General features: G+C 46.0%; 1 protein-coding gene across 3 annotated transcripts in view; it reads right to left on the bottom strand.

Moving 5' to 3' along the window:
* Positions 1-9,195, bottom strand: part of LOC119171892 (kin of IRRE-like protein 2) — a 309,161-nt gene extending 299,966 nt beyond the window's left edge. For 2 of the 3 annotated variants that reach the window (XM_037422767.2, XM_037422766.2), the window contains exon 1: positions 8,294-9,194. In XM_037422767.2, the coding sequence (XP_037278664.2) occupies positions 8,294-8,369 (76 nt within the window). In that variant the 5' untranslated portion in view covers positions 8,370-9,194. Of the gene's footprint in view, positions 1-8,293 lie in introns of all 3 variants that reach the window. The other variant, XM_037422764.2, reaches the window with a different exon arrangement.
* Positions 9,196-27,575: the final 18,380 nt, after the last annotated feature.

Raw genomic sequence — 27,575 nt, 5'->3', positions numbered from 1 at the left:
GCTCGGCCCGCACCTGTCTGCGATCTTGAATACAGAAATGTGCTTTTAAGAACCACAGCACGTAAAAATGGTGAATCTTCGCTGGCGAACAAATAATTGATGGCAAATAAATTACTAATATTAACTGTTGGGGTTCAACGTCCCTAAACCACACTATGAGAGGCGTCGTAGTGAAGGGTTCCGAAAATTCCGACCCCCTGGGGTTCTTTAACGTGCATCTAAGCCGTGCATCTAAGTCTGAGCACACGGGCCTCAATCATTTTTGCTTACATCTAAAATGCGGCCACCATGGCCGGGATTTGAACCCGCGACCTACGAGGCAGAATCCGAGTGCCTTAGCCACTAGACCACGAGGGCGGGTTGTATGGCAAATAAATTAAGTCAATGACTAGAGAACTATCATCACTGACGCACCGTGTCCCATGTAGGTTGAAGAATGTATCCATTTACCGAGACTGAGAATCCCGTGACACTTAGAGGTGGATCACCGACGAAGGCACTGCGCTAAGCTCAAGAACAGGGGTTCGATATCTGCCTATTGCAGCCGCATATCGACGAGCTTCAATTGCGAGAATATTCATGCACTTAGATTTAGGCAACGTTAAGTTAGCTAATCCGGAGTTGGCCACTATATGGCGAGTCTCACACTCTTATAGTGATTTTCACACGCAAAATGCAAGAATCTCTTTTCTTTTGTTGTTGTTATGCCTCATCCGGAATGGTGATGTATGTAAGGAGATTGCTACGCTCGCTCTTAAGCAATTGCCCGTGTACGTTGGTTGCTCATAAATTAAATAAAAAATGAATACTTTCAACAAAGCTTGTAACTGTTGCGGAAGGCTCTTGACAGTTCATATAGCAGTATTGTTATTTGCGCGTTGCTTAAGACAGTGAATGCAGAGTTGTCGTGCCCGACTCGGTGTAACAATATAGCCATGTAGATGCTCAAGTTTATTGGGGCCTTTATAGACTAGCCCGTCAGATGTGAATACAAAACAGAAAAATAGAAATTACGAAAGCCTGAAATAAGGCCCTGTTTTGGCCCAGTAGCGCCGACGTTGCGCTTGAATCAGATTACGTGCGGGGAATTCCTGCCGCCACAATTTTATTGGTACTCCATGCTGCTCGCTCATTGTTGCAAGGACGTGCGTAAATATGAGTGCGAAACAATGACACGGTGATGGACGAGAAACTCAAGTGCCTGCGACTTATATCAAACCTCGATCCGTTATTTCGCACATCAACCACTGCGCGTAAATAAAGCTTCATTCCAAGCTCCCAAGAGCAAACTTAGTCGCATTCGAAAACGACGAACAAGCATGTTTGGATCTAACGCCTCGGCGGCGAGATGCAAATAACGACGAATGTCACAATGAAAATTTCGAATTATCCCAAAATCCGCGCAAATGATGCAAATCTCAAAGTGCATCGCATGTACGTATGCATCTAATGCCTCAGCAGTCAATTCGGAAGAACAATAGAAATCACAATAGACAATTTCGCATTTTCGCGAAATCCGAGGAGGTTATTCACAAAGTGCTTTGCGCTAAGCCACGTACGTATAGCACTAACGTATGCGTCAAGCGGGGAGTTGGGCGTGTTGGTGCATACATTATTCTGCGGATGCTGCAAAGCAAAAAGCACATGGATAGCGTGTTTATGTGGATTACATCCTCACAAACACCTCCCAAAGATAGGAAATACGTTCAGCTGATACTTCGAGTAATGCGCGCTTCGCTCTTCTGAATGGCTCAAGTGTTTTTCAGAATGACTGAGCAATCCTTACAGGTTATACACAACGGCTAGGCAAACACATGCATATAAAAAACTTTATAGAAGCCAACAAGCTCAAAAGCGGCCGGGAGACCTCGCCAGTCTAGTCGGTGGCTCCATCCATGTCGGCAACGTGAGATGACTCTCGGCGACAAAACGAGCCCTCTGGGCAGCCTGTTCTTCCCGCGTGAGATCCTGAATACACCATCTTTCATCCGAGCTGACCACGTCGTATATGGAGGAACCCACGTTAGACGGGCGTCCCTAAATATACTTTTATTCACGCGCATTTATCACATTGTTGGTAGGCTCTCTTAAAGCATCGCTGACGCATCTGCGCGTTCAACACACGTGCACCGTTTTCGAACGCCATCTCTTCTGCGTACTAACCTGCTCCGTTTGTCTATATCTTATGGTGCAATATTTCAGATTATGAGTCAGGTACGCGGAGGTGCTTTCGAGTACTACTGCTTGGCGCACCTGTTCGGAACGGAGGCAGTCACCGGATTTCCTCAAACGCTACAGGCGCTCTATGCAGTGACTCAAAGGTCGAACGCGCGCCGGAAAGAGCGAAGCAAGGGGTATACGTTGCTGACGCCCACTCGACCGTGACTCGGGATGAGCAAGCGCGCCACAGCTTGAACAGCACACCTGCCGCCGAGCGAGAAAGCAAACACAACGAAAAGAAAGCCGGGCACACATTGAAATATAGGTGACGGCACTCGAGGAACGTCAACGCTTGCAACACTCGGAACAAGTGCTGAGATACTATAGACGCGTGTTGACGGTTTGTACAGGCTGTCACATTCCAGCAAGGCCTCGTGCGATTGCCGCACCGGCAGCAACTTGAATTATCTCTACAATTTTATACCTCAGAACGTGCTAGTTTTTTTTTATGTGAGTGAGGGAGTACTAGGGCATCGTGTTTCGTTCAATTGTTACGACGGCCACGGCAAATGCTTTTAGCGGCACGGCGCAGCATTCGCGATGAGTCAGACACGAAATAGTGCGCGAGTACGCATAAGCAACGAGGAAAGGTGTTGTCCACCGTCGGCTGACGTCACGATAAGCAAAAGAAAAAAAATTGCTTTAGCGACACGCTGGGATGATCCGTCGACGGCCACCGACGTATCTGCTCTCACGGATAACCCGTTCCGTTAATAAGAGTTACTTATATCGCGTAGCTAAATGTGTCTAATTGCAGGAAGAACGTGGTCAATGCCTCCTCACTCAGCGCCATGCACACGCGTTCTAATCTTTGATGTTTCCCGACGTTTACTTTATCTTTCCTTCCAAAAAAGAGTGACCACAGCAGTGATAGAGAAGAAACATATGTGGTGACAAGGTTTCGCAAAAGGAATGCTTGAACGAGTTGCCCCACACAAAACAGAGTAAAAGAACACACACACACACACACACACACACAGAGCACGAAGGCGCCGATTGATTGATTTATTTGGTTGAGCACACAGAGAACACGAAGACAGGAGAAATAGGGAGGGGACAGGTTGACAACTGCCACCTATAGGGGCACAAAGCCTGCCTGCTCCTTCGGGAAGGGTAGGCATAGAGGAATTAAGAAAAAAAAGAAGGAGAGAGAAGATGAAAGTTAAAAAAAATACGCACGTACAAATTTATATGTGCGTCTTTAGACGCGTTCTGTTTTTCTTCTTTTATTGCGCCATTTTATCTGTCCTAAAATATGGTTTAAGTCTAAATAACTAGTACACATTTAGATCGACATCCGTGCCACTGAAGTTAAAAACAGGTCATGCAATGGGCGGCGATTTTTCACTCTTCGCAACATGTTCGCATTCGGAAATTACGAAACCGTGCGTTGGCAATTAACAGCAAAATCGACGCAGCCAAAAGAACACAAGTACCGCGGAATTATGAAAAGCTTGGCGTGCTATGCAGACGTATATCTCTTATTGCAGATATTGCTTATTAAAATGCCACGGACATTTGTAAAGAAATTCTAAACACACACTGTAAGACGTTGGAAGCTTTCTGGTGCGAGGAAACCTGACAAGGCGCAACTCGCGACGCTGCTATGTATAAATCTGGCTGGGCGTTCCCAGAACTGTGTGTAAACATCCCTCTGAATAACCTGACAAGGCGTAATTCTCAACGCCGCTATGTGTATATCTGGCTGGGCGTTCCCAGAACTGTGTGTAAACATCCCTCTGAATCACCCATATTCCCACGGATTTAGTAATACCCCCAAAAGCCGAGGCGACGTGAGCCTCGGATTTATTTTTCGATTTCGTTCGGAGAAAAAAAAAAACAAAACCCACGACGTCGTGAAATGAAGATAAGGTCTCACTCGCAAGCATCTGTGTATGTAGCGAATGTTTTCCAGACGAGATTTCTATCCGTTAAGAGCCGCCCATAGTTCGACCTTGGCAAGACACCAAGTTCATCAGCGCTACTTTGTATGCTGCACCTGATAGCGGCCGGGTGCCGTACGCACAGCGACGCGGGAGCAGCTAGTTAAACAATGGTGCCGCTTCGCTAAAGATCGCCTAGAGTATAAGAGCGGGTTTTAAAGCGCACAGCACGAGGCGGCGGAAGCAATAAGTGAAACGCTCGCTAGTTAAAACGCCAGACAATGCGAGCCTGAAATTTGTGGTATTTCTCTGCATATACGGGCGTGCAAAAAAACACGAAAGTAATCAATGGCGCAAGATTTTTCGCTACGAAAGTAAAGGCGTAATGAGAGTGTGTGAGAGCGTATGAATGCTAAATAAGGCATCGCCAAACGTTATGGCGTGTTGCATTTCGCCCCAGGGTTTTATATACCTTAAAAAACCACAATGCGGTTACGACAGACTCCGAGAATTTAGACCACCCTTTTTTTTTTCTACGAGCACCTAAAGTTAAGTAAACTGGCCGCTAGCCTGTACAGCCTTCTTCGAATCGCAGCCACCGTGTCTAAAATTCAATGCCGTGATTTTCGCGTTCAGAAGTCTAGCGCCATAATCATTAAATTACCGTGGCCGGTATGTATGCAGAGACTAAAGAAGGAAGTGCCAAAGGCAATAGACCATTACGTATTTGGGGACCGGCTAAAGTCGGGCAACCGATACGTTTGTAATCTTATCTCGAAATCACGCTGCTCAGATGGAACACGTGGCAGGAGGTGCGCTCAATAATTATTCTGCAACCTGCTTTGTTTCTTTTTTTTTTCTTTAACATTACCGGTGACAAAATGGAGGTTTTATCGCCTTACCACGCCGCCCTTTCTCTCGTCCCAACGGAGCGACTTCATGGCGTACTTATTTTAATATCTAAAAGCGCCCGTTGATCGCCGGTAAAGTTCCAAGCCACACCGCTTTTTCGACAGATGGTCTGTACGTGACCTCGCAAATAGCGCTTTTTTGGCAGCGCCGTTGACGGCGCTGATTCGCAGACATCCACACTCGCACCGTTCATGTCAAAAAAGAAAACAAAAAAAAAAAGGAATCCCCTGTCAGCACGGTTGGACAGAACAAGAGCTCATTACAATTTTAAGTCCACCAACCGATACGTTTTAGTTCGTAGGATCAGCAAAAACCGAGTTTAAAAAAGAGTCGCTGCAAGAACAGAAGGGGAGAAAAAAGTAAAGGAGTCCTTTTTCAAGCGTTCGACTTTTCCCGTTTGATTCTTTCTCTGCGTTCCGCTAATGCCTTCCTTCCGCCGAACGCAGGCCACGAAACGTTTGAAGGCACGGAGTCCGCCCCAAGAGCATTACGCCGAAACATCCTCCTCGATCTCGGTTTCCAAACGATGTCGTGCGTATAAACGGGACTCGAAGTCACGTGCGCATCTAGTTCCAACTTGACAACAGGACATCGCGACGCGATTGATTGATTGATATGTGGGGTTTAACGTCCCAAAACCACCATATGATTATGAGAGACGCCGTAGTGGAGGGCTCCGGAAATTTCGACCACCTGGGGTTCTTTAACGTGCACCCAAATCTGAGCACACGGGCCTACAACATTTCCGCCTCCATCGGAAATGCAGCCGCCACAGCTGGGATTCGAACCCGCGCCCTGCGGGTCAGCAGCCGAGTACCTTAGCCACTAGACCACCGCGGCGGGGCACATCATCGCGACACGAGAAAGCCGAGGAAAAGAAAAGACAAGGAGGTCAACCAGACAAGCGTGTGGTTCGCTACCCTACGCAGGGAATAGAGGTTTACGTGTCAGCAAAAAAAAAAAGGCAATTCAAAAGCGCTTCCTTCACCTGGATTATAGGAGCAAATTGAACTCTTTGCACGAGTGTGTGTCGTGTGCTAATTTTGTTTCTATCGCATTGGCGATGCTTTTATCTATAACTGCTCTTCCGTGTCCGGAATGGGGCCTTCGTTCCCGTGTTTATTAGCGCAGTCCTACTGTTGTTACAGGCAAGAAGGACGGTCATTCGTTCATATCAAAGCAACGATATAACGTGGAAACCTAATGACTAGTCACGTCGATAAGAGAGCATATTGCTATATATCAGAAGCAGTTGATCGCGACAAGCCCGCGATCGAAAGATAAAATTATCGCAAAACAGCGCATGCGGTCGGCGTACATTTTATGGCCGCGTTTCTGTACGTTCATTGGCACCGGGTTTTATCACGCGTGACACCGCCACCAAGAAGTGTGAGTTATAAAAGCTCCGCTTAATAGTACAAACCAGCCTATACGGATACCATAAGCAGCCAATCATGTCTCGAGAGGCCCAATAAATTGAGGTAATATTTCTTTATGATGGGACTAAGCATGGCTTTTGGAAATGCACGTGAGATCCATGAAGACAAATTTGGGGGAGACGACGACATACTACAAACGTTTAGCGAACTTGGAAGGACGCATAGCTGCTGCGTGCACCAGTTTTTCAAATACGTGACGACAACAGATCTCTTCAGGGCATGCCGTTTTTAGCAAACAACCCCAGCCTCTTTTTGAAACCTTTATTAACTATGCTTAACATATTTTGACTTGGCAGCGATTTAATAGACAGAAACGAACTAGAAGGGCAGTAAATATGGCAGCGAACTGCTGAACACCAGGTCCTTTTTTAATACCGGCAGTGTCTCGAAATGACGAGCCGGAATGCGAGAATTTGACGAGAAATGCACATCGGTAGCATCGACAAATATATTCCGTAAACCCACTACGGCGTGCGTCGGGATAAGATCATTATTGTGGCAAGTAGAATTCTCAAGTTTATCTTATGAAGAGAAACAACGACGCTGTAGCTCTTCGTACTCGACATAATTTTTAGTAGTGTAATTCTGGTTTTGTTTTCTAAACTCTTGATGTAACAACTAATTTGAAAAAAAAATGCATGTAACACTTAGGCCTGCTTTGTTGCACACTGTTTCCGCTGGTCCAAAAAAAAAAAGAACGATTAAATTAGCAGCTCTTGCGAACGTTTTGAGATGAATCGCCATGTTTCTCTGGTTACTTATGTGCTTAGAAGTTGCGTTGGTACAACTAAAACTTTGTAGCTTGGGTGGGTGCGCATACAGAAACATAAATTCAGCGAGAATCCTTACCCCAGCTATGCTAAAAAGCAATAAATGACGTCCACGCCATGTTCGGTGAGGTGAACAATCACGTCTACGTGTATTTATTAATGCGAAAAACTTGTGGGCAATCAACTTCTAACAACCACGCGCACGCAAAATGTTGAAAAAGATGCGTTCATGGTTGAGCGTCGTTTAAAGGTCTTTGACATGCATGGTCGACAAGTGAGTTTATCGCTTCAAAGTCTTCATCAGTGTCATTGTTAAATATTTCCGTACAGCTTAGTAAAGACGTAGGCGATCGGCGCTGTGAACGAATTCAGCCCTACGTCATACCGGGCGGAGCACGTAAGACTGCTTCGTCACTAGTCATCTATCTATAGATGCCACTCATCATAACGATTGGACGTTTACGTCTAGCAGCCGGGATATGAATCATGATTATGAAGGACGCCTTAGTGGGGACTTCGGAAGTTTAGACCACCTGAAGTTCTTTAACCTGGACCTGAATCTAGCTACTGCGGCGTTTAGTATTTCGTCTCCATTAGAATGCGGCCGCCACACTCTGGATATGATACCGCGAACTTCGCGTCAACTGTCGAACACCGTAACTATTGAAACACTGTGTCATGAATTGTGCATGTATGAGCCATGCACATCAACAAAGTTAAAATCTTTGTGCTCCTGCTTTCCTCTACTTGCTTTGTCTCTTTTGATGTTCCTGAACCATTCGAAAAAGTCGTGCGGCAGTTCGAGAAACCCGGGTGGACAGCGCCGACGGACGACGACGTTTTAGACACTGGGAGCATTGCTAAAATATGTTTTTGTTGTTGTTAGCCCCTAGCCTCCCGCTGTTCGAGGAATAAAAACGAGATAACGACCATGAAAGCGTTTCCCGACTGGGCCCCATTCGCGTTGCAGAAAAAGGATATTTTTTTTTAAACGGGCACGCAAAAGCGATGAAAGCTGTGTGCCATACGGGCGTCACGCTGCGCCTGTGCTAGCGCGCGACCTACTTACCTATGACGGTGCTGGCGGCGACGAGGGCGAACGGTATCCACAGGCCCGCAGGACGCTGGCGTTGAACGACACTCATGTTTTGGCGGCCTCCGGGGCTGAAGCGCACAACCAAAAACAAAAGGGGGGGGGGGGGGGGGGCGCACGAATAACAAGTGACAGGGGGAAGAAACCGAAGCACACAAGCCCGGCGAGGAGCACTTATTTCCCGGGGAAGGTCTCCGCAGACGATGATGACTCCGTGGTCTCTTCGTCCTCCACCGTTGTCGAGAGCAACAACGCCACGCACACTCCGCGGTGACTTAGGGATCAAACCCGTCAAGCGAAATCACAGCCGCCGGACTTGCAGGGGCCGATGGAGAACAACACACTGACGAGAAGCGTTTTTTCTTTGCTTGGAAAGTCGACGCTAACCGAACGTTTACCCAATTATCACTGTACACCTCGGGTATTTTCTTGTCCACGGGCGAAACTGGCAACTTTCTTACAGAGATGGTGCGCGGGAAAAGATTTCTAGGAGTAACAGTAACGCGCTACCATCACTGCCACTTTCGTCGGTCGGGTAGTGCCGGTCATCCAGGCAGCGAGCGGCGGTGACCCGACGCGGGACGACGCGCAGATGTGGGCGCGACGCGCGGGCTCCGCACAAACGCGCGAGAAGTCACGCCTCCTGACTCCCGGAGACGACGCCGTGTTCAGCGCAGAATCGCAGCGCACAGCACGCAGGTGTCGTCGTCCAAGCGGAGAACGAGCGTCTCCTTCGGTCGAGTGCACGGGCCAAGGCGTCCCAGCATGCACGGCGGGGTTTCAAAAACGCGCGCACAAGGAGCGCTGAACCGGCCGCCGGCGATGAGCGAAGCAGCGTCGACCGTTGCTGACGATGGACTGGTTTTTTCGCTGGCGCGCTCGGGAGTCGGGCGGGACCACGCGGCGGCCGGCCTGGTGGCGGGTCGGAGCAAAGAGACCGCGCGCGCTTCTCCTCCTCTCTCTCACTCCAGCGCCGTCAACAAGCGCGAAGAGCGAGTGAGAAAGCCGCGCGCGCAAAAAGAGAGCGAGGCGCTATCGGTATCTTGAGTGCCAGTGTGGTGCATTGTTTCCCGGCGATATGTAAACGTCCGCCTAATATTACGTATGTGCCGTTTCTTGATATATGTGCTGCAAAAAAAAAAAAAAGAGGACAGTGTGAAGACACATATACAACGGGTAAACAGCGCTAGTCCGTGTCGTATACATGCCCTCTTTTTTTTGTTTATTGCTTCATATACAACGTAGCTATGTGAAGTCATTATGTAGCATCTCATTCACCCGCAAATTATTCTAAAACATTAAATGGTATTTGAAACACTGTATGACCAAAGATATTGATAAAAAAAGATTTTATTTGTTATTTTCCTGAAAATAGGACGTAGCTATGCGAGTAAAATGTTCGTAAATAGATTTAATTGAGAACAGGTAAAACTTAAGCTACACGTCGCAAACTAGCCGAGTTTATCAAGTGAGTAAAATTGATTACGCCTCACGTGTCAAAAACCAGAATATGAGATTTAAATACACCGCAGAAAGAAACTACAGCTTTACTTGACTCAGCTGCAGCCTTTCAACGGGCTCATAAATGTAACTGTGCAAAAGTTTTTGCACCTCACCCTCGTCTAAATACGGCCGCTGATGCTGGGAATCGAACCCACGCCCTGGTGCTCAGCGGCGCAGCGCGGTAGCCGGCAGGGCACCTACGAAGTGCTTCAGTGCGAATTTCAAAGGCACAAAGGGTGGGATTTTCCGCAGCTGCAGCAAACAACAACAACAAAAAATAGTGACGTCACCACTGACTGCGGTCGTCATTCTTCAGCTGCGCTCATCGGTGCTATCTAGAAACACATATGCCACTGACGCGGGCACCAGTTGTCAAGTAGTTATTTTAATTTATTTCTTTACTTTTACTTTGTTGCATTTCCCCATGAAGACAATTGTTTCTCTGTTGTGATGTCTTTAGGGTAGCGGTAAGTATATAGCTTGTTCTTGCTGAATAGCAAATACCAATTTGAATGTCGCGAACTTGAAGTAATTGACTCTTTGTTGTAATATCATGTTGTAAAGACACCGTTAAGCTTATTTTATCGTTTCTTTCACTCCATTTCATTACCCTCCCTCTAAGAACATACGCGAATGCATGCACGCAAACAGAATGAACCCAAGTTCAATTCGTCATAACCATCTTGGCTCTTTTATGACGGTAAAATGAGCTTGGGTTCTTGTGTGAAATAATTCCACGTTTAAAATCACAGATATTTGATCAAGTTTGTACTGATCCATGATGGTATTTAAAAACGTGAAACAGACGAGATACACGAGACAGGTTACACAAACAAGCACTCCCTTAACTAATGTTAATTCACAAAAACTGGCCAGGTTTTATCTTATACACCGAACGTGGAGCCGGATGCGTTTCCATGTTCGGTGAAAGATAAGACCTGGCCAATTTCTGCAAAAAAAAAAAAAGTTTAAGTTTGAAGTGAATACTCGTTTGTCTAATCTACCTCTTGTATTTTTGTCTGTTTTGCGCTCCTATGTACCAACATTAAATTCTACCTCAAGTCATAAATGAAGTGTAAAGCTTAATTTATTTGAAGGATACATACGTTGCGCTTCAGGGAATTACATAGAACATCGAAGATTCTGTCAGTACGCACTGAAAAAAAGATGTATTCAAATAATGTTCATAAATGTTCCGTATCGTAACATTCCTATTATTTTGGGGTCGTAAGTGATACCTGCACCGAAGTACTCCGGTCATGAACCCAAAAGCGCTTAGGCCAGCGCCACTTAGCTCGACATTTATAATTATCAGCAACATTCAGGTCATGACGTGTCGCATGCAATTCATCACTTCGATCGAGTTCTGCCTTTTCGATTTACGAACATCCAACCTCCTCCTTCTCCTTCCTTTTTTTTTAATTGTGAATTGAATAGCCAGCAATTCTTGTGAAAGGACGCGTTAACTAGAGATACTTCGTTAGTTGCTCTTAGCTCTTCAATCAGTCTCATTAGTCACAACAAAGAAATAACGTTAGACAGTCGTTTAAAGGGTTTCAGTCTGGCTTAGACTGAAAGTGTCTAAATGTAGATTATTTAGCGTCTAAGTATGCAATATGTTAGTGCACATTCGTTTAACTAATGCACATTAAGAAGTTGCGATGGCGATGACACCCACTTGTGGTGGTCCAGTGCTTACGGCGCTCGACTGCCAACATGAAGGTCGCGAGATCGAATGCCTGCCGTGGCAGCCGCGCTTCTAAAGTGGCGCAATGCTATGGGCCGTTGTACTCAGATTTAGACGGATGTTAAACACTAGGTAACCATTTGTAGTGACCCTCGACTGTGGCATGAATAATCATACTATGGTTTTGGGACGTAAAGCCGCATTCGTAATATTATTATTATTATTATTATTATTATTATTATTATTATTATTATTATTATTATTATTATTATTATTATTATTATTATTATTATTATTATTATTATTATTATTATTATTATTATTATTATGTGCTGTTCTTGGCCCCGCCGCGGTGGTCTAGTGGCTAAGGTACTCGGCTGCTGACCCGCAGGTCGCGGGTTTGATTCCCAGCTGCGGCAGCTGCATTTCCGATGGAGGCGGAAATGTTGTAGGCCCGTGTACTCAGATTTGGGTGCACGTTAAAGAACCCCAGGTGGTCAAAATTTCCGGAGCCCTCCACTACGGTGTCTCTCATAATCATATGGTGGTTTTGGGACGTTAAACCCCACATATCAATCAATCACTCATGTGCTGTTCTTGCTATGTTGTGCTTTCGCAATAAGTTGATTCGGAGAGGTGGTTCAGGCTGGCACTTGATTCCTTTAGGGTCACTGCAGTGTTAGTATATAATTCACCTGGAGGGTAGATCGATGTCTCTCGAACCTTTACACGCTGGAACGCAAAGCGACGTCATTGGGGACTGGTAGTCTTTCTTTTTTCGTTCCTTTTCACTACTGTCACTGGTCCTGCTAATTAGGAAGGCAATCGCCGGGCTAATTCCGAAGACCAAAGTATCGGCCCCCCGAAGTGCACTACGAAATCACCAAAACAATTTAGATGTGCTCCTATTTGGCGCGCCAGCGACCGCTGGCTGGGGTCCAAAGAACGAGTCAGAGCCGAGAGTTTGATAAGACAAAAAAATTATATTCTCAAATACGGCACAACAGACAACACACACACGTGCACACTCGGCAATAATCCAATACAATACGGCACCATTAAAACAACGGGCTAGACAATACAACTAGCTCCACTCGAAACAACGGATCGTTTGTGACAACTACCACAATGACAATAAATGAATGAGCGTCCGCCTCCTATGCTGGAGGTCATGAATCCAATACCCTCTCCTGCCAAGAAGCCACAGGTTCATTCGTACGTGTAGAGATGTCCACTCACATAGCGCTAGTAAGTAAACAAGGAGTTTGCATCCAAATGGGGTTCCAACCGAAATATGGTACATACCTCAGGGCACCCGTCGCACTGCCAAAGAAGGGGTGAAGTCACGGCCGTGCTTGGTAGAACCAAGTACACACGTGCAAGGTCGCTTGAGGGGACGGCAACCATGCAACGGGAAAGTGATGGCATATAATTGGGAAAGGTAGGAAATACGGTGACCTTCATTATCTTCTAAAGGGGGTATTACCTGCATGTGCTGTGACGCCTGCCAATAAACATCTTTTTTTTTCTGTCGATTCCACTTGTCTCAAGTCATCAGATACCCAGGGGTAGTCTGCGAGAGTCAACAGCTACGTGGTGTAGCTACTTTCGAGGTCCTTAATTCAAGATGTGTTGGTTTTCTTGTGTTTTCTTCTTGTATTTGTAGATTGCCTATCTGACGAAGACACAACATTCGAACGCTTTCTGTTCCTCCTCTGGTTTTGCACTGCCTACGTGATTATCCAACCGTTGAACAAGCGACGACGCCATGCGATGACGTCATCATGTTACGACACGTCATGTTTCATCATGATGACGTCAAAAGCTTTGGCCATATGCGACTTCATGACGTCGTCATGCGTTGACGTTACCACGCGAGGATTTGCTGCACCACTCGTGTTGAGACCGCCAACGCCGACTGTCAATTTCCGCGTTTAATGAGACATCTAATGGTCTGACCACACACACCCATCGCAACGCGTCAGCGCGGGGATTTCTGACTAGCCGCCATGCCTTCTCAGGGCGCTTTTGACTACGCGAAGCTGCACGCCCATTCTCTACATAAGGATTGGGCACGGCACCGCGTCAGGCTTTAGCCTTAATACGCATCAGTATTCTCGAGCAGTGACAGATGAATGAGACCTGCCTCTGCTGTGAGAAATGCATCCTCGACAGGGAAACGTTCCCTGTCTTTTTTTTAATGGTATTTGCTTTCTCACTGTCAACTTCTTTTTGTCATCGTCATTACAGTAAGGAGAGAGTCATTCCTTCTCGAAAAGGCAAACGAAGCCACCGTGGCAAGGAGGCAACTGGAGCTAGAAAAAAGAAAAAACGAAATTCACGTTTGAAAGCTTCACTACAACTTTTCTGCGCTCACACCTATCTAGAACACGTCTTCTGACTTTGTTCCCGTAGTTGCCTGTCGCAACGACCGACAATAGCAGCGACGGTGGCAAGCGCAATAGAGCTTGCGGTTTCACGCAAGGGCGTAACCCTGTTAAGCAGAATCCCATGCAGATGCCGCGCGTGCATAGAGCCCGGTCGCCTGCAACTCTCCCGCAGGCTTCGTAGAAAAAGGAATGGCTTGTTCTCCACCACTCCATTGTTCGCGCTAGCGCGGGCGCACGAGTCCGGACCGGATCTCCGGGGTAGGCACGGCGCCGCGACCAGGATTGCCGCCAGCGCGCACACGCTCACACAACACGTGCGCGAGATCAACCAGCCTCATCGGCGCTCGAGCGTTAGGGACTCGCGATTCCGTCCTCTTCGAGACCGTATAGAAAGAAGTATAGTACTCCCATGCGTAGTTCTTGTACCAGGAGCCAAGAGAGGAAACCCCTTCTTCTGGTGCGCCCGCTTTCTTCTCCGCTTTCGCGTCGTGAGCGTCGATTTCTACAGAGCAGCCAGCCAAACCAGCCGTGGTGCGCTGAAGACGGTCGTTCCAATTTTCGAGTTGCTCGTGACGCTAGCGCGTAATGCACACGGCGTTCCGTTCCCCCTGGGCCACATCGCCGCCTGCAGCGGTGGAGACCAATTAGGTCAGAATGCGAGCGGCATCTGCACACGCTCTGTGGTGGGCCTCCCCGTTGGTCCGCTTCTTCTTCTTCCTTTTTGTTCTGCTTCCTCACAGCCTTGTAGGGGAGGCAGAGGGGGGAGGGCGAGAAGCGGGCGGCCGTCGTGATCGTGCATCACGCGCCGGCACCGTAATGTTGTCCCCCCCCGGTGCGTCTCGTTTGGTGCGCTTCGAATTCATGCGGGATGTGGGTGCTGGGCTGCTTCTCCTCGGAACTTGCGTGAGTGCAGAGATCACGGCTATGCTTCACGTTGCCTTGTATAGAGGCGAATACGTGTTTTTTTTTTTTTTTGCCTGCTCGTTTTTGTCTCTCCTCTCGGTCTTTGTGAAGAGTTGCATTCAACGACGGCGTCTTGTTCTTGTCTTGCGTCACCGGCACGTATTGTGTAACGAACCTGCGCAAGTAATTGTTGAGTAAATTCAAATTTGGAAGCCGGCTCGACAGTAAAGTTTGGCTAGCTTTTCTTGATTAAAGCAAGCAGCGCTAAAGGACTTGATCGCTTCTTTCGTGCAGTGCACAAGTTTTTGTTTTGTTACGTTTCGCTTTCTGTGTGCAAACATTTACAGAATGTTTATTGCGCAGCCTGAAACAACAGTCTTAATTGCGTCACATTCGAGTGCCTCATTCAGCTAAAACATACGGAGCATGGTGGGGTGGAAGGGAGCCCTATGCTGTAGAGAGGTGATTTTATTGATTTTGTCAGTCAATAATTTTACACATGGCTCGATATTTTTAAAATAAATTTATGTCTTGTTACAGTGCACCTCTCGTGTGTTTTTGTTTTACCTCAATGCGAAGAACCACACTGGTCATCAATAGAAAATATTAAACATTCATTTTTTTTTTCTCAACAGCTTCATGATCCAACTTTTATTTAAGCTTAAGCTTAACAATCGTAACACATTCAAAGAAAGCTTGTTTATGCAACAATAATGTCCCGCCACGGTGGTCTAGTGGCTAAGGTACTCGGCTGATGACCCGCAGGTCGCGGGATCAAATCCCGGCTGTGGCGGCTGCATTTCCGATGGAGGCGGAAATGTTGTAGGCCCGTGTACTCAGATTTGGGTGCACGTTGAAAAGCCCCAGGTGGTCGAAATTTCCGGATCTCTTCACTACGGCGTCTCTGATAATCATATAGTGGTTTTGGGACGTTAAACCTCACAAATCAATCAATTATGCAACTAGAAGTCGAAAACATGAAAAAAAAATAATGATGAAGGCCAGGCATTTTTCATAACATTTTTACTTGTTTTCACTTTGCGGAATGCCAACTTGCCTAGCGCTAGAGATCAAATATTTCCATCCATTATCTGTTAGCGTTCACCGACCAGGAAATACAAAAAGTACTCATAAAAAGCACGTACTAAGAAAAAAACGTCAATCTTTAACGCGATCGTATTTGCTGAACAAGTTAAGACAGGCTCAACTACTCTGAATGACTGATTGATTGCTTGGTATGTGGGGTTTAACGTCCGAAAACCACCATATGGTTATGAGAGACGCCGTAGTGGAAGACTCCGGAAATTTCGACCACCTGGGGTTCTTTGCACCGATAATGTGAGCACACGGGCCTACAGCATTCTCGCCCCCACCGAAAATGCCGCCACCACAGCCGGATTTCGATCCCACGACCTGCAGGCCTAACTACGCTCGGGGAACTCAAGCATGCAACGCTATGCTTTAAAAACAATCACTTATAGCCGAAAATCGGCATTTCATAACGTTCTCTAATACGTACATCGCCAAGCAAAAATAAGATCGACATGCTCTCTACAAACGAGAACCAACTAAGGTCAGCAAAAGCCATATTGATAGGGCAAGCATAAATACATAAAAAGAGCAAATTTTGTATAACACAGACTATAGCCCGATTGCCACTCTTTAAAGTTCAGCAGAAAGTTATCTCTTTTGAGCTATTAAACGGTGTGAAGTGGTTGCTCGTATAGAGCAACATGTTTTAGGTTTAGGTAATGAAAAACCCGTAAAAGAAAATACTCACGCTGATAGCCTTATAGGAACCCAACTACTACAAAACAAAAACAAGGAAACGGCACCGTGTGTACGCGTTTTTTTGCTGGGTGAAAAATGAAAGCACTATTCCATTCACTCTTTCGGCAAGTTGTTTTTTCGTCGTTTTTCAGACACCTTTATCACGCAATTAATAACGCGAAAGCATTATTAATTGCTCTTTTCACCGAAATTCTACTGTTGGCACCGGTTTCGTTCGTTATGAGCGAAAAATAAAAGTTGACCATGAATGAAAATTGGAAATATATGTAAATAATTTATTAATAAAGAAATTTTGTTCGAGTGGGAATGTAACCCAGAAATTCAGCATGGCAAGCAGGTGATCTACCACAGAGCTACACTACTGAATCTTTTTTTTTTTTCATTTTTGCATGGAAATATCATTTTTAGCTATTGTCGAAGGTGCACAACATAATTCGTCGCATTATAATTATAACATCCACGCAAGCCCCAATGTTCCACATACAAAGAGGAATTTCAAGTCCGGTGAACAAACGCATAAGTGCAACAGGAAGGGATGGAGCAGCGAAATCACAAAAAAAGTCAGCAACTGCGTTGGTTAACGCGTTGCCTTACGGACGCGTCGAGAGTGCTTCTCTAATTCGCAAAAAAAAAAGAAGCAATTGTTGTGTAAGAAGCATTCAGAAAGCATTGTTATTTATTGTTTTGTTTTTGTTTTAAACGCATATATAGGTATACCTTAGATTGTACCATGGTTTTCTAAGTAATCTGTTATCTTTCGTTTGTATAACCTCCGTTATTCTAAAGCTTGATAATATTTTGTAAAACAACTTCAATTTTTTGCCTGTTCCTCAATCTGGGTGTGCGACACAGTAATCATGGCCAACAAGAAGAGGCTCTCTTTGCAGAAGGCATCCTAGGACAGTTTTTTTATTTTTTAATGGCCAGTGTTATTCGCACGGATGTTCCTACTCTTGCGTAAAATATGAGGTGTCTATTAAGAAGCGAAGTGCTGCTGCAGATTTAAAATTTGATGCAAATGAGGCCCTGTAGCGTTCTACTTTTCAGGTTAAGCGCCAGCGCCCTCCAACAATAATTCTTCAGTAAGGAACTTGAAATATATTTCCCTGCGCTCGGCGTTCCTCAAGCTAAATATCTGACCACTCCACGAGGTTTTGAAGATGACGACAATGACGATGGTGTTAAAATCGTGGTCTGGCGATATCCCCCCTGTGTCCATTCTGTGAAGAAACGGAAACAATAGAGCATTACTTTATAACATGTAAAAACTATTCATTAATTAGGAAAAGACTTTTAATTGTTCCGTTTCAAGCAGTAGGTTTAAATTTAACTGCAGATAATGTTCTAAGTTTCGGTGCCTTTAGCTTGGGACATTGCCACAGGAGCGTATTCGATGCTGTATGCAATTTCATTCGAGAATCAAAGCGCATGTCATAATAATGCCTGCTTAAATATATTTCTGAAGACACTTGTCTAATTTTGAATGAAATTTGCATATTCATTTGATTGTGACCGGGTGAGATAAGCTCGATTGTCTGGTCTACTCAAAATTTCTGTCTTCCACTGTAGTATTACCTCACCTTTTCTCTTCTTGATTCAATCTTCAATTATTTGTTTAGTTTAATATTCCTTTTTAGTTAATTATTATTTTCTATTACATCATTAGTTTTTTCATTAAGGATAAACCTTTTAATATATCTCATATAGGATACTTCTAGATTTCATGGCCAATCCCCCATAGTGGGTATGTGCCAGTGCGAAGGGGCAACAACAACAACAACAACAATCGTGGTGTAGCGGCTATGCTGTGCTCGGCTGCTCACCCCAAATCTTCAGCATTTTGGTTGATTGACTGATTGATTGATTGATTGATTGATTGATTGATTGATATGTGGGGTTTAACGCCCCGAAACCACCATATGATTATGAGAGACGCCTTAGCGGAGGCTCCAGAAATTTCGAGCACCTAGGGTTCTTTAACGCGCGCCCAAATCTGAGCACACGGGCCAACAACATTTCCGCCTCCATCGGAAATGCAGCCGCCGCAGCCGGAATTCGAACCCACGACCTGCGGGTCAGCAGCCGAGTAGCTTAGCCACTAGACCACCGCGGCGGGGCAGCCTTTTGGTAGAGGTGAAACGATTGGGGCCCGTGTACAGTACGATGTCATTGCACATTAAACGCCAAATGGGCGCAAGTTCCCGAAGCCCTCCACGACGGCGTGCGTCATAATCTTTTCGTAGTTGTGGCACGTAAAAGCCCAGATATTTCTACTGTGCCATACTATATTTGAGGATGACGATAATGCGCTGTATCAATGGCTCACTCTACAAAAAAGCAAGTCGACCAATGTAGTACTCTCCTTTCATCAAATACGCAGATGTTATTCCTCATTACGGGTATAGCTTCTGCAAGGTTGCCAATTTAAACGTGCCCCAAGGATCAATAAAGTGTCACGGAAAGAAAATAAGTGCAAGAAAGAGCGGCCTAATGACGGCGGCGCAGAAAGAAGCTGCAAAAACCTTCCTCAAGTTGTAAAAAAATACCTGCGCAAGTAGTAGGATTCGCCTCTGAATATACGTTTACATAAGCAGTGTTTAAGCTACATGACGTCAAATATCTGTGCAGGAAGCCGCTCGTGGAGTGCCCTTTTATAGCGAGCAGTGAAGCGATGCTAAAAGCATTTCGATCACATTTCTTCCGAGTTACGCTTCAAATAGCTCTTATCGTTCCCTCGACTCAGCCTTTGTCACGTGTAATGTGCGTGAGTCAAGAAATGCGATTCGGCACCAAGTCAAACGCAAAGGGATCCCGTAGGACTGGCCCGCTCCATCACGCTCCGCTTACCCCTTCCTCGTGAAGGTAGGGAAAGAAAAAATTGATAAGACAAGGCAAATACGTTATACCAAGACCTGAGTGGCGTGCGGGAGTTTCCTTGAGCCCAGTATTGTTGGAGATCTTCAATCCCGAAAAAGATCCGTGCACTGTGAGAGCTTTTCATTGAATTTGACTGCTTACTATCCGAGCTTTTCGATGATAAAAGGCAGAGAGCGTAGTATGTACGGGAAGTACTGTTTTTTTATGTTTGATGGGATATAGTCGATGCTGTAAGAGCCACAATTTTTTCCTACACGCGGGACGGGGAAATCGATGATGAATTTTCGATGAAATATTAATGATAGAATCAGCTTCTACGTCGCAAATTAGAAACGTTAGATGGTAATAACTAATGTCTTTAGAATTCCTTTTTATAGGCATATCTTCCGCAAAGATAGCAAAAGAAGCTAAACAGGCGTGGGGGTCATATTAACTACAAGTCTATATCTTGAGTATCGTGATTTGTGCGAACAGTTAACGGGATTCGTCCCATACTGGTGTTTCTGAAGCGCCAAATAATTATTGTGGACATACATGCACAGTTCATTAATTGCAGAAGCCTTGCTCATCACAGGGCGAGTACATAGCATGTGTGTGTGTGTGGGGGGGGGGGTCACAAAAACAAATAAAAGGCTGACTACTGAACCACACAGTGCAGAGAGGTTGAGAACATACAACCTACTTTTATTTAGTGTTTTGTCAGTACTCTTCGCCGTGAGTGGGATAGTACAACTAACTTTACCGTACTAAGCGAGCAATGGCAATCTTGCTCTTAAAAAATTGAATGGGCAGCAGACATTGTGCCAGTGATTAGCGTCAGTAAAATCTAGTCTTTTGCTTCTGCGTTGCACTGGTGTGAAAGATAACGAGAAGCTAGTATTAAAATTAGATCAAAAAATTCTACGGCTTATAGAAGAAACTAACGGATGGTATTTATTTGTGGACGGCATCAAAAAACTATGTTTAAAAAGAGTATTCGACAACACTAGAAATAATATAGAATATCAGAAGACCTTAAAAGTACCCGTAGGAAAGAAGATAAGCATTTGCTAAGCAAGATTAACTTTTGGTAAAACTATATTGAGCTGATTGCAATCGGGGCCCACTGCGGTGGTCTAGTGGCTAAGCTACTCGGCTGCTGACCCGCAGGTCGCAGGATCGAATCCCGGCTGCGGCTGCTGAATTTCCAATGGAAGCGGAATAGTTGTAGGCCCGTGTGCTCAGATTTGGGTGCATGTTAAAGAACCCCAGGTGGTCGAAATTTCCGGAGCCCTCCACTATGGCGTCTAGCTCTCATAATCATATCAATCAATCAATCAATCAATCAATCAATCAATCAATCAATTAATCAATTGATTGCATTTGGCTTTTTGCGAATGGAAAAAAATTTAAGAACACAGTGTGCATTTCAAAGTTTCCGGAATAAATCCCGATGTATAAGCGCTTATAAAAAAACAAAAAGACAACATAATGGTCTTTTGTAAGGGTTGTCTCGCAAATACAACTCACCTACTTTCGTACAGAGATCTCTATGAAAAGTAAGAACTACGAAAAATCAAATAACATGTCGGCATGTTAATCAGCTTATCATTTCTATACCAGCCCTACATTAAAAAAATTGCCCGCAGCTTCCCTCGGGGGAACACTGAGGAGGATGCGGAGCATATGATTGGTTAACGGGGTGTTAAAGTGCGACTTACTTGGGTCGATGGCTAAATTGGTTAACGTGGTTGTGAAATGGGGTGCTAAATTGCGACTTACTTGGGTCGATGGCTAAATTGGTTAACGTGGTTGTAGGAGGGGGTGTTAAATGAGTGAACACGTACACACGTATGCGAAAGGGCGGCGCTGGTCGAAGGGACGTCGATCATTGTGTTTGTGGATTCGTTGGAATTCATTTCACGCGACCTTGGACGTCGACGCGCCGTACAAACCAACCGACGAGCGGCAACTGAGCGAGCGAGCGCCGACCTTGAGTATATATACAGCGCGACGGCGCATGCACTGTCAGCTGTTGAATGTTCTCGAAGCGCGACGCCACATGCGCGTCCACTGGAGAATCAGGAGAATTGTAGATGTCGAACGCGGTGTGTAGAGGAGGAAGGGTGCACAGATGGTGGAGGAGTGAAGCGCGCGCGGTGTGTAGAGGAGGAAGGGATGCACAGATGGTGGAAGAGTGGGCGACGGCACGACGGCGCATGCGCGCGCGTCAGCTGTCGAATGTTCGAGAAGCGGTGCGGACGGCGCGGACGGCGCGGACGGCGCACTACAAGGCGCGAGTATAAGATGCTTCCGCATCTAAAACTATCTGCGAAGTTTGACTTCGCATCGCGCTATCATTTCCTGCACACTGCTCGTTCACTTTTCTCTCTGCTTTTCTCTATCTGCTTCTATTCCACCTGAAGGCTTAATTCGAACTTAGTCAAACTTGACGCCAATAATATTTCCCTGTGATGAAGTCATGGTTCCTCATCAATAAATGTAAATGTTTAAAAGAGGAATTCTAATGTAAGCTGAATTTTTGAGCATCAATGGGCATTAATGAGGCTTTCGCAGACGTTCACTTTGAACGCAGGATAGGGAAAGAGCGACGAAAGAATACCATTCGCGAGATGAACCAATCAGCGCAGATATTCAGGAAGTTCGGTTTCCATGAGACTCTGAGTGCACTCGCAGCGTTGCGTGCAAGTTCATTCGCGTATGCGTGAGCACTACACTACGTCATCGTGAAATCGCGTCCGATATGTGGCCGTGCGAGGCTGGACGCGTCACTTCCTTCATCGGCGCTGAATACGCGCGCACTGAAGAGTTGGCTTGCAATTTACAGGGGAGCGTATACAATGGGTGCTACGTTGCGAGCAGTGCATCCGCCTCCCTGCCCCTTCGGTCCCTCTATACTCTGAGGCTCGCAATTCCATCAAGTTGTGCACTCAGGCATTCGATCGCTCGATACACGGTGAGTGATCTTCTCAGAGTGGGGAGTTCATGGGGAAGACGGGCGTCGCATAGGAGCGTGCATGATGCCCGTGTGCTGCTTTAGGGGAAGTCACTTCCCCAACGGAAACGATTCAATTTTATCCGGCCCTGTTCCGAATCTCACGTCCTCTTCATTGCGTTCGCCATTCTTTCCGCCTTCCGATGATGTTCGATGAAGCGAGTGCATGATATGCACCCGCGCATTGACGAATGGAGAGACAGAGAGAGAGAAAGCTGCTTTGGTAGGAGGAAGGGGGGAGATAACGTGCCTTATCAATCACCTGCGTGCGATGCATAGATGCGCTATTTTATATAAGAACCAACTGAATTTGCGTATATAGTGGACTCTTCACGTGACTCGGCACGTTTTCTACAAAGACAAGCGGAAGTGTCTGGCGTGCAGTTGTGACTTTTCTCTGAACAGCAGCCTAGTAATGAACAAGCCTGTCAGTGCGCCCCACATAGACATTTGGAATATTGTCGTGACAGTATTGCAATAGGATGCTGCAGATCTCAGCAACGTCGGAGAAAATATTCGCTCCTTAGAGCCCGGGGAGTGAAATGTATGAGAGCAGAAAGGGTGACGTAAGAGCATTTTGAACTAGCAATGAAATAAACGAAAGTTGCCCGTTAGGCTTGTTAGCGAGTCATACTGCGAACTGCCTTATCTGTGGGTCTCTGCGACGCTCTTTGTTCCGTTCTGGAAAAAAGGTGCCAGCTTCCATAGAGTAGTACGCTTACGACCCCAAGCGCGATCGCGGGGTAACTTTTTTTTTTCTTTTCGCAGAAAAACCTCAATGGGTCAAGTGGCACTGAAAATTGAATTCAGTATGGTCCACTCTGTAGGCGAACTTTATACAAAATGATGCTCACTGCGCTGCCGTTCGGATAAAATCCCCGCCAGTTTTGTTGGCACCGAATCACCGTAATTTGGTCCCACTCAATAATACATTACTTTTCTTTCCGGTTCTTAATGTTACTTGCACCAATTCTCGGTAGCAGGTGAAAGCAATAACATTCTGGTCGGCCTTTCAAGTATTGTAAAATATTGGTGTTTGTTTTTTTCTCTGCCTCTCTCTCTCTCTCTCTCTCTGCTACATGCAACTACGTAACTCCCTAACTCGCTCTGGCCAGTTCAGAAACGCGCGACTATTGGACACAAGGAACCGCACGGATGCGCACTCTTCCGGCTCAGCACGGCGCGCGTCCTACGGAAGCGCTTTCATGGACAGGACGCGAGTTCGTCGGCCCTCCGAGCCCGCACCGGAAAATGGCTGGTCGACGGGAGGCGGCCCGGAATCGTGAGATGCTTCGACAAACGAGGCCGGTACCCGTTTTCTCCGCGCGCTGCAAGTTGACCGAGAGATGTGCCGAAACTCAACGCGTGTCAGCGTAACAGCGGCCGCAAGAAGGGCCGCGCATTGTCATGACTTCCAGTTCTTCAAGCATGTTGTGCGCCATCGAGGAATTGCGAACACGTAGGTCAGGGTCATTACAGTCGACGTTCGTTCAAAGTTCTTCAAGATCTAATCCACATTGTTTTCGAGCTTTCCTGTTTGAATACGTCACTAATTTTCGGAAGACCTACTACGTTGCATGATTTTAAAAGTCCGTACTTATAGGCTTCTAGTTAACACACTACTACAGAAGTCTGTACTCTCTATTAAGTCTATTTGTCTAAAAACATCATCAAAACGCTCAATGCCATCCGTTCTAAGGACGGTGCTGGACAGAACTCAAGGATTTTTTTTTGCTCACACAGGGCTGTTTCCCAATCATTGTTGAACAATACAGTTTGAGTAAAGTTGCCATGGGAGATAGTTTCTTTGTTTTTGTTAGCTTTTTGTATTTTCTGCTTCGACAACTTTTAATGGATTTCACCGCTTTTAAAAACTCCAACAGAAGGTTACAGACGGTTCCAAGAAGCTTCCGCCATTCCTTTCCTTCCCAGTATTCCACCTTCTCCTTCCTTCCACCTTCTCTAATACGCTCACTTGAAAAAAGTCAACTAATACATTGACAAATTCAGGAATGAACAAACTAGCTTTAACGGGCGCCTTTGGTAGAACATGCCTGCGAATCGGCTTTCATTTGAAGTGACGGCTAACAAATCAATGGCTTACGGTCGCAGACGTTTTTTATTAGACACAAGTTTTTGTGCGGTCAATGTTTCAGTAGGTGGTAGAGTAGGAATTGGTCCTTTATAAGCAGTACATACAGAATTCAAGATAGTGTTAGGAGGTTGCAATACAGTGAAATCCTACAAAATGCCTCGAACATTGTATTTAAATGAATCACGGATTAAATTGTATCAGAGTTTGATTACACAATATTCATTTGAACTCTGCATTACGAAAAAAAAATACTTATTTCTCGTGACTTTCCACGAGTGAAAATTCCAAAAATTAGGAAAACAGCAAATTTGCTATCTTTCACACTCAAAAGAAAGTACTCGTTAGTGCTTTTTTCTTTCGATTTGAGGAACCTGTTTTCAGAAAATGAGCATTGCATTTTAGAGACGCAATACCACATAAAGATGGAACAGATATTCAGCTCGTTGAGACGCAAATCTTTTTTTCAAAATAGCACCGTCTTTTTTTTTTTTTTTTGATGTCAAGCCAGTCAGAAAGAAGGACTTAGTTCAATGCCTTGCATAACACTAGCAAAAATTGATGTCGTATGAGACCTGAGCAAAAAAAAAAAAAAATTCTAAACTCGCTTGTCTGGGTGGGTAACGAGCCATCAGACAGCTCATTGATATACTGGCCGTCAGCGCATTAAGTCAAAGGCAGATTAAGGTTCGAATGTGATCCCGAAGCCAAACTTTTACCTGTGGCGTGGGTGGCGGAACGTAAAAATTGTGTTGCGACTTATTGGAACAAACTTGCAACAGCGTTTTCTCACATGATGGGGCCCTCTAATCCCCGTAGACGCAGCCACTGACTTTCCGAAAGAATATCGAGACCGTAAGTAGGTTTCAGCGATAGAAAGCGCAATCATTAATACATCACATGAGGAGTATTATGCCCTATAAAATGATGCGGCAACGTTAGGTGGACTGAGAATAAATGGAGGAATAAAAATGAATTAGGTGTGCTCATCATAGACTGCAGTACACAATGCCATAATTAGCGCGATTATGGCAATTGGAACGTAGGCTGACGTGCAAATGTCATTTTAAACAGCAACGTGCGCTATAATGCAATAACTTATATTGCTTTATAGGCTCTGACATGGCTATTACACTAACTTAACAAAGAAATGTAACTTAGCTGGGTGGTGGTATGGGCTAGTTGGTATGACATGAGGATTGCTTTAGCGCGAGAACAGAACGACGACAAAGGGACAAGAGAAGACGAGCGCTTGTCTTCTCTTGTCTCTTTGTCGTCGTTCTGTTCTCGCGTTATAACGATCGTCGTTAAACAAGAACTTACATTGATTGCTGGTGCGAAGAACTATCGGGTGTATATTCGGTAGAGCAACGTATAATATAAGAATCCTATGTAGCCTAAAGCGTCACCAGTCGCACACAAAAATCACGTGCCGAATATCTGGCGCTACAAATGCCTAAAAAGTCCCCGCATATCCACGGAGTGAATGATCATGCGTGAGGCGAAGCATCTGTCTGTCTGTCTGTCTGTCTGTCTGTCTGTCTGTCTGCCTGCCTGCCTGCCTGCCTGCCTGCCTGCCTGCCTGCCTGTCTGCCTGTCTGTCTGTCTGCCTGCCTGCCTGCCTGCCTGCCTGCCTGCCTGCCTGCCTGTCTGTCTGTCTGTCTGTCTGTCTGTCTGTCTGTCTGTCTGTCTGTCTGTCTGTCTGTCTGTCTGTCTGCGTGCCTGCCTGCCTGCCTGCCTGCCTGTCTGCCTGTCTGCCTGTCTGCCAGCGTGCCTGCCTGCCTGCCTGTCTGCCTGCCTGCCTGCCTGTCTGTCTGCCTGCCTGCCTGCCTGCCTGCCTGCCTGCCTGCCTGCCTGCCTGCCTGCCTGCCTGCCTGTCTGTCTGTCTGTCTGCCTGCCTGCCTCTCTGTCTGTCTGTCTGTCTGTCTGTCTGTCTGTCTGTCTGTCTGTCTGTCTGTCTGTCTGTCTGTCTGTCTGTCTGTCTGTCTGCCTGCCTGCCTGCCTGCCTGCCTCTCTGTCTGTCTGTCTGCCTGCCTGCCTGCCTCTCTGTCTGTCTGCCTGCCTGCCTCTCTGTCTGTCTGTCTGTCTGCCTGCCTGCCTGCCTGCCTGCCTGTCTGTCTGCCTGCCTGCCTGCCTGTCTGTCTGTCTGTCTGTCTGTCTGTCGGTCGGTCGGTCGGTCGGTCGGTCGGTCGGTCGGTCGGTCGGTCGGTCGGTCGGTCGGTCGGTCGGTCGGTCGGTCGGTCGGTCGGTCGGTCGGTCGGTCGGTCGGTCGGTCGGTTGGTCGGTCGGTCGGTCAGTCGGTCGGTGAATAAGAAGCTTCGCCTATAAGGCATTGTTTGCTTTAGTTTACGGTATTCAATAGTGTTTCATACGCATACCGCCCTGCAGCTAGTGACCCAACGTTTTGATTAAAAAAAAACACACACACACACACACGCACGTACTATAGAGTCTAAACGAGACCAACTCAGAGCCATATCTGAATGTGAGATTGTATGTCACTTCCACGCTTAAGCTCTGTCGTAGTGTTTCCAGTCACACTTTTGTAGTGAGTAGACGAACATTTTGAGCGAAAACAGGTGGGGTCATTTCCAGTCAGCAAAAAAAAAGGAATCATGAGAAAAGAGGTGAAAAAGAGCTCGAAAATTCATGCTTATTCGCAGGTAACCACAAATTTAGTGTACTGGCCGGTTCTAACATGAGCAATGACAATTATTCTGCAGTCCGCGAAAATATAGTCGCAAATTGCTGGTAAAACCAAAGTTTTTTACAGCCATGGTTTTTAACTTTTGGTGTCGGCTGTACCCATTTTATTGTCGACTGTTCCCATCTTACACATTTCATTTCCACCTATATTCGTGCTGGATCTGGTGCACAACCACGGATTGATTGCCGGAAACAACATTCCTTCGACGATCATTGCACACGGTTCAGAGGCTCAAGGCCGCGAGATTTATGCTTCAATATGGCGAGTTTTTGCTGTAATTCATAGATTACGCACAACAACCCAATTTGGTAAC

Source organism: Rhipicephalus microplus, chromosome 4 (genome assembly GCF_043290135.1).
Source record: "Rhipicephalus microplus isolate Deutch F79 chromosome 4, USDA_Rmic, whole genome shotgun sequence".
NCBI lineage: Eukaryota > Metazoa > Arthropoda > Arachnida > Ixodida > Ixodidae > Rhipicephalus > Rhipicephalus microplus.
This window is presented reverse-complemented; position numbering and strand designations above follow the sequence as displayed.